This window comes from Triticum aestivum, chromosome 5B (genome assembly GCF_018294505.1).
Source record: "Triticum aestivum cultivar Chinese Spring chromosome 5B, IWGSC CS RefSeq v2.1, whole genome shotgun sequence".
Classification (NCBI taxonomy): domain Eukaryota; kingdom Viridiplantae; phylum Streptophyta; class Magnoliopsida; order Poales; family Poaceae; genus Triticum; species Triticum aestivum.
Window position 1 is genome coordinate 659,197,155 of NC_057807.1, and position 14,023 is coordinate 659,211,177.

The following is a 14,023-nucleotide window of genomic DNA, read 5'->3' on the forward strand; positions in this document are numbered from 1 at the left end:
CAACACCTTGAGCTTGGCTCGAGCAGCAGCTCATGGGAGCGCGGCAGCACCACCAATCATTGGCCGTGCAGCGGTCGCCGCCCGCCCTCGATGTGGGATGGCTGAGGAGACGGGAGAGGACTAGAGGATTGGGAGTGGGGCAGAGAGCTCGGACCGGGAAGATGCCGATGGAGACGGAGAGTGCTGCACTGGATGTGTGAGGAAGAAGAACGGGCGAGAAATACCTGTGAAGGAACCGAGGAGGAGATAAAATCCAATTGCTGCGTGCGGGTGGTGGGACACGTGGCTTTCGCGGGACGCCGCGGACGAATTGGTGTGATCCACTGGCTGAAACGAATCGTTTCCTTTTGGTATTGTGGACGTTAATAATTTTTGTATAAAATATGATTTGAGACAAAACTGATATGCAAAGTAAATAAAACAAAGAGAATATGCATTTGGAGAAATGAAGGAAAGAAAAATATATGAGTAATCATTATTTGGACAAAATGTGAATATGTGGCGTTACAGTTATGTTGCTAAAATATGTGATATATTAACACATATTTGATCGATGTATTCGTGCCTACAAAACAAGTACTCCCTCCGTCCGAAATTACTTGTTTTAGATTTATCTAGATAGAGATGTATCTAAAAATGTTTTAATGTTAACTACATTTGTATCTAGACAAATCTAAGACAAGTAATTTGAGACGGAGGTTGTATTAAGTACGGCTGCAGTGGAAAAGTTCACATTGGGGCGCTTTGGAAGTTCAACTACCAACAATATTGAAAGGCATTGAGCTTTCTCTTACGTGCTGCAATTCACTGTTCATTGGAGAGGGGATTTATGGCATGTAGCTGTGGGGCCACCAACCCTATTTATTGGTTTTTGATTTTCAATCTTTCATATATTTTCAATCAAAAGTCTAAATTAAGTTTTGTTTTCATATTTGTGTTTCATGCGATGAGGGCTTTCAAATAAGACCCATTTTAAGAGTGTTTTGACGAGTTTTTACAACTTCGTTAATTTCTCCATCCAAATATATAGAGCCTTATGTGTTCTCCGTGTAATATATGACATGCATGTTACATAAAGTACACCGTCAAATTGGTATGTGAAAGGAGTTTCTAGTGATATAACTTTTACATCATACATCTCATGTATTATTAATTTTATCTTATGATGTAGTAAGTTTTTCATCTGATAAAACTTGATACAAAGAACGAAAAAATCACAAGTTTGAGAAACTAAAACTAAAAACTTGGTATGGTCTCGTGTGGAATCCAATGACTTGCATATCGCGGGGCAGTCATGCGGTCGGGCATGGATGGGCAGGTGCATTCCTGTACGGATTGCCGCGTTCATTGTGGAGGTTGATTGTCTGGAGATATTCCCTCTATTTCTATATACAAGTCAAACTATCTGTTACCGATAATTGCAGTGCTTGCAGAAAATACCTTGCTGAAAACTGATTGTCATTTCCTTCTGCTCCTCGTTGGGTTCGACACTCTTACTTATCGAGAGGACTACGATTGATCCTCTATACTTGTGGGTCATCAGACTCATTCAGTGGCTTTGGTTGTGTCATCCTGTAGAAGCATTAGTCTGACTCACAACTTCATACACTTCAGAGTGAAGAATATGGTGATTGATTCCGTCAGTGAATTTGATTAATAGAACATAACGAGCAGCATATGGGATGTGTGAAATGAAAGATTCATTTCATCATGTTTAGCTTGCATCCCAAAAAAGCACTTGTCAGGTCTTCAGCAAATTCATCAAACATTTATCGTTGTCTGGAGACCTGACCTGCAGAAGAGATTAGTTCTTCTTCTTAACCATCCACATTTGAATGGGTGGTTGAGAAACAATGTAACACAGTGAAGTGATGGATAACTTAGGCATTAACGAATATGCATTTCCCTTCAATGGGGGGTAATAGTACTCAAATGAATATGCAAAGAAATTCTTTGAAGATTTGTGAACATAATGGTTCGAAGAATAATTCGCATATTCATAGATCGATGTTTGTTTCCCTACAAAGAAGAAGCATTAGTGCGACCTTAAGTAGGTCTGAAAACATTTGACGACTTTGGTCCATGTGAAGAATTTGCCCTGAGGTATTTCTTCTTTGTCGGTGGTGTCATGATGATATTCACCTGAAGACTTTCCAGAAGACTTCTGGGCACCTAGATTTTCTTCACTGGGGATGTTCCTGTAGTTAGTACCAATAAATCTGGCAAATACCTCACCATTCTGGTATTTGAATAGTTTATAGTTGGAATCAAATGACTCATTTGAGGAATATATGAGGTATCACAGTTGTAACCAGATAAAGTGGATAGATCAACTGGAGGTCTTTTTGCAGCAACCCACATGGTTTTGGGATACTGCTCAGGTTTCCAATATGATCCATCAGCATTGAGTTTTCTCTCAAAAGCAATACCCTCTTTCCTAGGGTTCCTGTTCAGAATCTGCTTCTTGAGCACATCACAGAGAGTTTGGTGCCCTTTGAGGATTTTGTACACTCCTATGACATACAATTCCTTTAACCTTGCATTTTTGTCAGCAACACTTGTGGTCTCCTCAGTTGAGGGTATTAAAACCACACAGACGGTTGAAGATATAGCAGCGACTGGAGCATTTGAACATTCAGCTGAAGAATTTTCATTTTTCATGTTCTAGACATTTTAAGCATGGTGCAAAAAATTATTCTTGAGTGGTACTGATCTGTTGAGCGAGTAACGAATCGTTCTCTTTCTAAAGATCATCATGAGACACTCTCAGTTTTTTGAGAACTTGCTTCCTTTGATGAAATTCATATGATAGCTTCTCATGTTCGGCTGAGAGGGCCACATGCGACTTTCAAGTTCATCATTCTTTGACTGAAGACGTCGCAATTCTTCAGACAAAGCTTGGAAGTGATCCATTTCCTCATCTAGCAGATCATCGCTTTTGTCTAGCAGTTTTTGCATCTTTTCCATACCAGTTTGTTGTTCAGTTGCAATCTTAGCAAGTTTCTTATAACTAGGTTTTGCTTCACACTCATAGTCGACATCACTAGAAGTATTAAAGTAAGCTTCTCGTGAGGTTACCTTGGCACCTCTTGCCATGAAACAATAGGTGGGAGTGTAGTCCTCAGTGTTGGCGGAGCCACCATTTTCTTCAGGGTTGAAGATGGACTTGCTGACGAACTCCGTAGCGAGGGCAAGGCTCGCGACACCAGAGTCGGATTCCTCCTCATATTCTTCAGCTTCCTATTGGTAAGATTCTTCTTCAGAATCCATTTCCTTCCCAATGAATGCATGAGCTCTACTGGAATTGCCTTTCTTGCGTGATGAAGACTTTGAGGATTTGTTCCTTTTATCGTGAGAGTCATCATCTCTATAGACTTCTTCTTCTTAGAGTCGTTTTGCTAGAGAGGGCAATCTACGATGTAGTGGCCTGGCTTCTTACACTTGTGACAAGTTCTGTTGTTGTAGTCTCAAGCAGACGCTTCTCCAGTGTTCTTCGAGTCACACTTTGAAGACTTTCCGAAGTGATTCTTCTTGTAAACTTTCTGGAACTTCCTCACAAGCATTGTTAGTTCTCTGCCAATTTCTTCAGCACCGTCAGAACTGTAGTCAGATTCTCCTTCTTCAGAAGAAGAAATAGCCTTGAATTTTACTTTTTCCTTTAGAGAACAGGGACGCCCATAGCTGGGACCATACATATCTCTCTTCTCAGCTTATTGAAATTCATGACTATTGAGCCTCTCAAGACTATCACCCAAATCTAGTGACTTGTAATCAGGATGCTCTTGAATCATTCGAACCAAGGTGTCAAAGGAACTGTCAAGAGACCTCGGCAATTTATTCACCACCCCATCATCAGTGATGTCAGTAGCACCAAAAGCCTGAAGCTCATTGGAGATGTCGGTGAGGCGGTCGAAGGTCTGCTAAACAGTTTCGTTGTCGAAGCTCTTGAAGCGGTTAAAAAGATTGCGAAGAACGTCAACTTGGGAGTCACGTTGAGTAGAAACTCCTTCATTGGCCTTGGAAAGCCTATCCTAGATGAGCATTGCAGTTTTCGGCACTCACTCTGACATACTGTCCTTTGCTCAGATGCCCACGAATGATGGTCTTCGCTTGAGAGTCGAGTTGGTTGAATCTCTTCACGTCAGTTGGGTTTATGCTATGAGCAACAGTAGGCACGCCATTCTCGACGACAAACTAGAGGTCGTTGGTTGCCTCAAGATACATGCGCATCTTGTTCTTCCAGTAGGGATAGTCTGTGCCATCAAAGATGGGGCACACAGCAGATACCATGATCATATTTGTAGTCAACATAACTAAAACTCCAGGTGATTAAACCAAAATCACATAGAACATGGGAGTACTTTGCTCTTATACCAATTGAAAGTGCAGGTTTACTCCCAGAGCGGGGAGGGTGAATGATAGATTTTTATAAATTCGTCAAACTTTGAAAACTTTGATGAAAATCATAGTGAAGAAATAGAGACACAAGGGAAGCTAAATCATCACAGAAACAAAAATCATGCATACAAGACACATGCAGGTGAAGAACATGTAATCATACAAGCATACAAGCATGAGGAAGATGAACTGAAGAAATGAAAAACAACATGATGAAAGTCTTCAATTCAAATTCTTCATAAGATAGATCACAAATACTTTAGTAGCGGAATTACGTAAGGTAGACTTGGTAGACCTAGTACGCTTGGTGAGACACATCGATTTGGTAGACCAGTTCCATTTGTTGTATACACTATACATCTGGTTGAGGCGGCTAAGATGAACTCAGGGGACACTTAGGGCTAGTTTGGTTGGCACCCACGTCAAAGATTGCCTGGCCTGGATGGTGCCTGGAATGTGCCTAGTCGCTGTTTTGTTGGTATCCTGGGAGTGAAAAGCCCTGCCTGGCCTGGCTGCCACAGGAACGAGATTAGCCTGGTGAATTTCAGAAAAAAAAACAAAATAAAGTCAGTTGCTTCGTCCAGGCAATGGGATTAGCCTGGCCCAGGCGTCCGGTCTCTTGCGCCTAGACGTGCTACAGCTTGCCTGGCACCATTTAAATATTATTTAATGATTATATAACACAACACCAGGCCAGGAATGAATCCAAACGCCGTGCTCCCGGGCTAGCCTGCCCAGACAAGTAAACGCCAAGTGTCCAGGCACATGCCAGGCAGCAGTATTTCCAGGCATGAAGTTCAGGATGCCAACCAAACTACCCTTAGTCCTCATCGTATTCCTCTTGAGCCAAGGTCATTTAGACCTCTCCAATCACCCATGGTAAGTCTTTAAGGTAGACTTCCAAAATTGTCACAGACTTGTTCACCAGCACACCATAATTACTCTTGGTTGCTCAGAACATGACGCCTAATCATCTGGAAGAATGACAGTCTTCAAAGATAACAAGCGTCGGATCACACAGAACAATCTCTTCAATGATACGAAATCACTTTTGCTCTGGTTGGGTTTTTCCTCACTTAGGTTTCTCTCAAAGTCGTCAGAGAAAGGGTTGCTATCAAATGACAAGTGTCAAGTTCTCTCTAGAGCACAAGTGGTTGTAGGGGGCGGCTATTTATCGCCAGGGGCAACCCAACATGAATCATTAATGCCCCTTCGAACATGGTCGTTGTCAGGATAAGGATCCACTCGACAGTTGGCACACAACGTAGCAACGGTTGGAAAGTTAAACTCTCAATTTCGTCGGGGCTCTCGATTCCTCATGATAGATAGATCGCACTGGCGAAATCCTAATTAACTCCTCAGCCTGACCAAATTCGTCAGACACCAGATGAACTTCGTCACTGTCGCTAGCAAAGTCGTGAGTTGTTCCGAAGATTTCCAAAGGTTTCACTCGAAGCGGCTTGTGTAAGTATAGGTTTTAGCATCACTTTGGAAGTGTGAAATATTTTTCACCTAGACCCCCTTTAACAGTACGATTTTTCCTATGACTCAAATAGGAAGACAGAAATTATGAAAACAAAGTCTTGAAGCTTCAAAGTCTTCACGTCAATTTCTTCAAAGGCCGTACCAATTTCTTCGCTTGAAGAAATACATTTTTAGGGGTCGTCTTTCGCCAGTTAAACAAAATCTTCAGGGAGTATAACTCATGTGCACACTCAATCTATTTGTCTTTAATACTCCAAAACCACCAAGGGGACACTTGATGCACTTACGGCCACCGGAATAATCACAGAGAAATTAGCCACCGAACCATATTAACCAAAGTATATCAGTTCATAGCACAGTTCAAGATATCGACCGATATTCTGATAAATCGGCCGATTTATCGCTTACCGGTGTCTAGGCGATAAGATAAATTGGCCGATATGCCGATAAACCAGTCGCTTTACCCCTTATCTTAGGTCGACCGATAAGTTCCCGATAGGAGATATCCCCAATATTGGTTCGCGGTTAACCAGAAAACCAAAGTACACTCTTCAATACATCTCCCTCTTTGATCTTTATTTGGTTCTGACATCTAACAATTGAACAAGAATAAGACCAGTCAGTGTTTAATTCGGTCAAGCAAACAAGTGTACTATGTACATAGTAAAACATAAGATCACGTGGAACATGAAAAGTGTTATATAAGAGAGAATACATGTGATGTCTCTAAAGTGTGCAACTTTCATTTTGTACCATCTTTTAGGGAATTTGATAGTATCATATATGTTAGTTTTAGACTGCTAGATCGATTTACCCACGAGCTATACAAGTGCAAGCTAGCGCTGGCACACACGCAGTTTGATTGATTTTCCGGCCGTCGTATGTAGCGTCTAGCCGATGCGCACTTATATACTTACGCGAGCTCCCGTAAAAAAATACTTGCGCGAGCTTGTAGGCCTAGCCATTGATTTGATCGTTTCTTGCCGGAAAAGTCTAGCAGCGTCTTGGCTTATGCCTAACCATAGACTAATTAATAATTTGTTCCATTGGCAACGCACACTGCTCATGTACACAAGAAGATACATGGATCAAAATAGTATAAATACTTGTTATAAGGATACACCAGCTTATGACAATCGTTTCATGTAAAACAATACTAAAATATTCCTAGTAGATCAAACTAATCACTAGCATGGAAAATATGTACTAGTGTATTACCTACTTGTATTGAAATTTGAGAGATTAAAACTTGGATTGGCCCGCGATATACTTGTGAGCGGATGGCTTATGTCCGTCGCAATAAATGGATTTGTTGCTGACTGCCGAGTACCAACTCACCGGAGCCGGCTCGATGAGTAGTTACAAGGAGTGGGAGCCGACTGATGAAGCGATGGAGAGATGGCTGATTTCTATGTCCTAAGTTTACGGACGTGTGTGATCGCGGGGTGATTACATTAGGTAAAATCAGGGACTGTTGCCATGTCGGGCTGAAGGACAAATGGGCTGGGGTTTAGGATTTAGGGTCATGTACGGCCATTGTAAATAATACTGATTCTTCGGTGATTATGGTAGGAAACCGAACATACACCGAACACCGAATAGCAAACGAAGTTGCCACGGAACTGAACAACCGTACAACGAATAAACAGACAAATCGGTTAAATCGTTTCAGTTTTCGGTGTGACAGTGCCCACCCCTAGGTGCATTAGTTAGTCCAGAAGGCATGACTAATCACTCATGTAAAGCCAAACTTAATTTTAATTTTTTTTAATTCATCTTTCAATTTCATATAAATTTGACGCTGTCCACTAGGCAAATCAACTTTGGGAAATATGATGGAGCCACTTAATTCACCAGTCATATCATTTAGCCGCCTAGCAATAGGATGACGATATTTAAAGGTAATATTATTAGTGGCTCTACAATATCACGTACACACAATGTACCATCCTTTTTCGGCAATACTATAGTAAAAAAACACAAGGATTAAGGGATTTACCTATATAACATTTGTCGAATAGCTCCTGTACTTGATTTATAATCTCCTTTGTCTCCTCCAGATTGATACAATGTGGTGTACGGTTTGACAACAAGGCACCGAAAATTATGTCAATATGATGCTAAATCCCTCAAATAGGTGGTAATCCTAGTGGCATGTCTTCTTGTGGAACGACGTCAATGAACTCCTGCAAAATGTTCGTGACAATAGGACGCAAAGAGCGAGGCAAGTTCTCGAATGCAAAATAATGCCTCTCTGCACACAAAAGCATAGCAAACAGATTTGTTGAAATCCAGATCAGTAATATCAGATTTGGTGGCAAGTAAACATGCACTTTTTAATTTTATTTCGAAGGCAACACTAGATGGTGGCTTGTTATTAGGCTTATGACGTTTCTCAAATTCTTTTGCCACAACCTGATTTTCACTCTTGTTTTGTTCCTGCTTTGCTTTACAAACTCTAATAATATCATCTTTCAAAATTTGTTCAGGAGAGATAGGAAGCGGAGTAATACTTTTCCTTATGAACAAGAGTGTATTGATTTTTCTTATCATGATGTACATAATTTTTATCAAATTGCCCCGGTCTACCAAGTAAAAGTGAGTATTCTTGCATTGCTACCACATCACAATCAATAAAATCAGCATATACAACAATATTAAAATGCACATGAATAGTACGTGTTACCTTAGCCTTGCAACAGTTGTTGAACCATTGTATTTAGTAAGGATGTGGATGTGGTATGGTGGTGAGAGAGACTTCTCCACCATCTCCATGGTAGCCAATTTGTTGCAACTCCCTCCATTGATGATGATGCGGACACAACATTCCTTCACAACCCCCTTTGTATGGAAAAAATTATGACTCTGATTGTGCTCAGTCGGTGTTACCTGCACACTCAAAATATGTTGAGCAACTAAACTTTCATAACTCTCAGCGTCTTCAGCAGTCAACTAAACTGAACATCAAAGCCACTCCCCGACCAATGTTGTTCACCTCCAAAGAACAACAACTCTACCTGAACTTTGCTTGCCGACACACCAACCACTCTTGAAGGCCAAAAGGAGTCGACGAGCGGGTGGAGGCACTCTGTCAACCTAGGAAAGTGCATCATCTTCGACTCACCAGAGGTGGCGTACGTTGTAGCCCTGAAGATCGACCCAGAGCTGCGGCAAGCACCAAAGGAACCCGTTGATCCCAACAAATGGCTCATACTAAGGGCATGTTTGGTTCGTATACTAAGGCTCTGCTCGGAAGCCCTCCAGCTTCAGCAAATCGACGACACCAGCTTCATGTGCCAGCTTCCAGGTTCTCGCGAGGAGCTGCGCATGTTCGGAGGTTGTGGCCAGCTTCTCCAGCGCCTGCATGGGCCGCTCTTATTTTAGCTTTGCATGGGCTAGCACTGCTGGCTGGTTCGTATGACAACTCAGGAGAAAATGAATCGAATTGGTACCAAGTTAGCGGTGGCAATCCCTATGTACTTTTGACGAACTCCACAGTCTGGGCTTGGGGGAGCTGGACTTGCCTCGCTCCACCGATTTGTGCTACGTGAGTCCTCCGCTTCATGGAGCTGGATCCATGGAGCCGAGGCATTCGGCCCAGCTCCTTGCACGGAGCTGGAGAGCTTCCGAACGGCTCCTAAGCTTCCATCTTTCTTCATGCAACAAATTAGGCAAGTTCAACTAAGTGAGCTTGGTTTGCAACACACTTGTGACAAGATTCCTTTCATGCAATCTAGATCCCATGTGTCACCAACTCAGAAAAGTTTGACAAGATTATCTCAAGTGTGGCAAAGTGTGGCGTCAATTTTGGTCGCGTAACCTTAGGCATGTGTGGCAAAAAGGCATGGCAAATGATGACAACCTTATTATGTGAATCGAAACTTATTTGGTTTCGTCATGTGCAATCAATAACATAAGATTTGCAATAAAAAATGGTATCATATCAATTTTTCACAAGATTTTATATATGTGCAGAAGTAATTATCAAAAGTTGCATTGTGGAGATCGTGTCCGGGTAAAAAAACACCATCTATGCATGAACGGAGATGGTATTTCCTTTTTGTTTGATGAACGTGAAAATGTTCTAGGGAGTATGAGGATATTAATGGACCTACTAATGTTATTTGTCGACACAATTATGGACTAATTTTGTACCAAGAATTCCAAATATGAGGTTGTTGTTTTTTTTTTTTTTGCAAAAGTCAGGTTGCTTGTATGATATGATATCTGATGTAACATTACTTTTAATCAAGCATATTTTTCATCCCGCATCACACTTCATAAGGAAATCTTCGTTGGAAGTTGGAGCACCATCTATGCACTGACCTGTCAATTTGTCATGAAGAGTACCGTCATTTTCACATACACCTGTACCAATTAACTATGATATGTAACTATCAGAAAACATATCACAGTTAAACTACCAGCTTGTACGATACGGTGTGCATGCCGATCGATCTGCGGTATCAGCACAGCTCCTCCTACTGATGCGCCCTCTCCATATATATATAGCTCCACATGCAATGTAAGCGATCAACTATCTTGTGTTAGGTTGGTGCTGCGAACCTTTATGCCAATGTCTTCCCAAGAAACCAAAATGGCACTGCTTGGAAACCTAACGACAGGCATCCGCCAGGTCCGGCAGGCGCAGCGCGCGGACGGCCCAGCGTGCGTTCTGGCCATCGGGACGGCGAACCCGGCGAACTGCGTGCAGCAGGAGGAGTACGCCGACTACTACTTCCGCGTCACCAACAGCGAGCACCTCACCGAGCTCAAAGCCAAGCTCAACCGGATATGTACGTACTGCCTGAACGCCCAACCAAAATGGATATGGATCAGGCAACTGAAATTCCTTTTTTGGTCCGGTCATATCGTACGTGTTCTCCAGGTACCAAATCGGCCATCAAGAAGCGCTACTTCCACCACACGGAGGAACTGCTGCAGGGTCACCCTGAGTTCCTCGACCGCACGTTGCCATCCCTGAAAGCCCGGCTGGACATCACGGCCACCGCCGTTCCCGAGCTCGCGGCAGCCGCGGCGGCTGCAGCTATCGCCGAGTGGGGCCGCCCGGCCGCCGACATCACACACCTCGTGGTCGGCACCTACGCCAGCGCCCACATGCCGGGCGCCGACCACCGTTTGGCCTCCCTCCTCGGCCTCGACCCGTCAGTCCGCACCACCATGCTCTACGTCAACGGCTGCGCCAGCGCGTGCGCCGCGCTCCGGGTCGCCAAGGACATCGCCGAGAACAACCGCCGCGCGCGCGTCCTCGTCGCCTGCGCCGAGCTCACTCTCATCATGTTCCGCGCTCCCCAGGAAGGGCACCTTGACACGATCATCTCGCAGGCGCTGCTCAGCGACGGCGCGGGAGCCATGATCATCGGCGCCGACCTCGAGGGCTCGGAGGGCTCGCTTTTCGAGATGGTGGCCGCGTCACAGACCGTGGTACCGGCGACGGCACACGCCGCAGTTGGACAGTTTGGCGAAGAGGGGTTCCTGTTCCACCCTTGCATCGAGATGCCAGCGATAGTTCGCCAGAACGTCGAGCGGTGCCTGGTTGACGCGCTCGGGCCGCTTGGCTTGAGCGGTCGCTGGAACGACCTCTTTTGGGCGGTGCATCCCGGAGGGCGAGCAATCTTAGACGGCGTGGAGGAGGTACTCCAGTTGGAGCCCAAGAAGCTGGCGGCAAGCAGACATGTGCTGAGCGAGTACGGCAACATGTCCGGGGTGTCCGTCATCTTTGTGCTGGACGAGATCCGGCGCCGCCATGACGAGCACCGCGGTCTGGGGGTAATGCTGGGAATTGGACCGGGGCTCTGCCTGGAGACGATGGTGTTGCACGCATGCATGTAACACCTAATGTTGCCACGCAATAATCACCATTACGGTGGGAAAAACTACAAATAAATGCAAAAAAATTCGACGATGGTGTTGCACGCATGCATGTAACACCTAATGTTGCCACACAATAATCACCATTACGATGGGAGAAACTACAAATAAATGCAAAAACTTCTTCAAATCGGACTTCGTGAGCATATGATTATTCCTCTTCAACTTGCTAATTGCAAAATTAGCAAAAAATTCCGTCGCCTGGACTTGAACCCGGGTCTCTCTGGTGAGAGCCGAGTAGCCTAACCACCTAGACTACGACGGATCTTGGGAGCCTGAATGCAGTTCTGCTTACTTATGCACAAAAAGAATGGGTACTTCGTAAAGCAAATGTCGCGGGTAAAATCGCAACCAAGTTATTCTTTGCTTGTCCACGTGCATCTATCACAGGCGAACGAATGACCGATCGACAAGGAGCCAGCAAATAGAGCTCGCCGCAGGCTGTCCTCGCCAAGAATGCTGCGGCGACAAGAGCCCCCAGACCTGCCGTGCACCTTCAAATCAAGAAAATAGAAGCTCTAAACATAGACAACTTGCCCTGAATAACCCTCCCGCCGTTGCTCTCAAGCTCGGTATATATACCCGTCCATGGCAAGAGGAGAAGAAGCTGCTAGCCATCTGGAATCAGCCTCCTCCCTGTTTGTTGTACTCCCATTCCTCCTCCTTTACAAGTAGGTGAACAAGCTAGAGGGAGAGGCATGGACGGTGGAAAGGACAAAGGTGCAGGTGGATACAGCGGGTACCCCGGTGGCTACCCTGCTCCGGCGGGATACCCCGGTTACCCGGTTCCAGTAAGCACGTATCCGCCGGCGCCCGGATATGCTGCTCCGCCTGGGCAGTATGCGCCACCTCCCGGCGCGTACCCTCAGCCCGGGGGTTATCAACCGCCGCACGTTGCGTATCCTCCGAGCGGGTACCCTGCGACCGCTGGGTATCCGCAATATCCTCCTACGACCCACCCTCCAGCTGGTTATCCCGCTCAAGGGCCACCAATGCAGGTTCCTCCTTATGGTATGTCCTTTTACACACACTTCATTTGTTCATTTGTGTGTTTATTTATATATTGAAATGGTATCTGCTCTATTTGTTAAATTTTATCTCTAATATATACTCGTAGTACATAAGTATTCAGATTTTTCTCTCCAAAAAATATATATTCAGATTTACAGTATCAAAATTATTATTACATTTGTCGCTAAAACATAGTATGTTTATTGGATAGTACTTTGGAAAAAATTACCGACAACAAATAGAAACGGCAACCATCAAGTATGCATGTTCATGTCCAAAAATGCCAAGTAAAAAGCAATCAGATCTAATAAAAGAAATAAAAATGGCACTTCCCAGTTTACATGGAGGCATGTTATGGACTCGGTCGAGTCAACTTACAAGCCATTTTGTTCAGGTCAAGCTCCTATGTACGGGGGAGGCAGCCATGGCGTAGCAGGCGGTATGATTGCCGGCGGCGCGGCAGCGGCAGCCGCAGCATATGGAGCTCACAAGGTGTCACACGGCGGCGCCCACGGAATGTACGGCCACGGGCACCACCACGGCAAGTTCAAGCATGGCAAGTTCAAGCACGGCAAGTTTGGCAAGCACAAGAAGATGTACGGGCGCAAGTGGAAGTGAAGAGGGGAAAAGATACGGCTACTCGGATGTACGTACGTACTACGTAGACAACATGTAGACCCGTATAATTCGCCATCTTGCTCTCTCACATCTCACCAATGACTCCTCGCTTGTGCCGCTCAGAAGGGGAAAAAATGTGATCACCTGTGTTACCGTTCCTTTTTCTTCCGAGGATCACTAGCAGCCTTATTTGTTGATGAACAATGTTCATACGAATACAAGCAAACTCGCAGAAAATATGGGATTTGTTCTAGTGTTTCTAGTCTAGTACTGTAGTACTAGCAACACATGGGATCTCCAATTCTCCAAAGATAGACGGTGCATGATGGTGTTTACGGAGTCTCCGCCTCTCCGGGCATCAAGCCTGACGAAACTGCTTGGGTAACTTCAGCTTGGGTAACAAAGCTACTCCCTCTAGATAAATCCGTTCGAGCGACAAGTAATATGGATCCGAGGGAGTACTGTGTTTCTCTCCTATGCTTCTCCTACCCTAACTCGCCCCAAGTTCTAGTTCTAGTTCTTCAATTCTTCCTCTTGTCATTGGAATCCCCAGATACGAAATCACAGGTGGATCGGGTCTCATAACAGGTCCATTACTTGTAATTTATGTGCAAGTAAA

General features: G+C 44.5%; 2 protein-coding genes across 2 annotated transcripts; both read left to right on the forward strand.

The window, feature by feature from the left end:
- Positions 1–10,440: 10,440 nt before the first annotated feature.
- On the forward strand, positions 10,441–11,736 carry LOC123115201 (bisdemethoxycurcumin synthase-like). The gene is made up of 2 exons (XM_044536430.1): positions 10,441–10,679; positions 10,772–11,736. The coding sequence occupies exons 1-2, from the start codon at positions 10,454–10,456 to the stop codon at positions 11,734–11,736; spliced, it is 1,191 nt and encodes a 396-aa protein (XP_044392365.1). The 5' UTR covers positions 10,441–10,453.
- A 318-nt stretch (positions 11,737–12,054) lies between these two features.
- Positions 12,055–13,732, forward strand: LOC123115202 (glycine-rich protein A3). Its single transcript, XM_044536431.1, has 3 exons — positions 12,055–12,114; positions 12,390–12,786; positions 13,181–13,732. Exons 1-3 carry the CDS (start codon positions 12,055–12,057, stop codon positions 13,402–13,404), a joined length of 681 nt encoding a protein of 226 aa, XP_044392366.1. The 3' UTR covers positions 13,405–13,732.
- Positions 13,733–14,023: the final 291 nt, after the last annotated feature.

Coding starts and splice junctions, on each gene's coding strand:
- LOC123115202 (XM_044536431.1), top strand. CDS start 12,055: ATGCAGTTCTGCTTACTTATGCACAAAAAGAATGGGTACTTCGTAAAG. Junction 12,115..12,389: donor TCGTAAAGCAAATGTCGCGG/GTAAAATCGCAA, acceptor AGAAGCTGCTAG/CCATCTGGAATCAGCCTCCT. Junction 12,787..13,180: donor AATGCAGGTTCCTCCTTATG/GTATGTCCTTTT, acceptor CATTTTGTTCAG/GTCAAGCTCCTATGTACGGG.
- LOC123115201 (XM_044536430.1), top strand. CDS start 10,454: ATGCCAATGTCTTCCCAAGAAACCAAAATGGCACTGCTTGGAAACCTA. Junction 10,680..10,771: donor AGCCAAGCTCAACCGGATAT/GTACGTACTGCC, acceptor CGTGTTCTCCAG/GTACCAAATCGGCCATCAAG.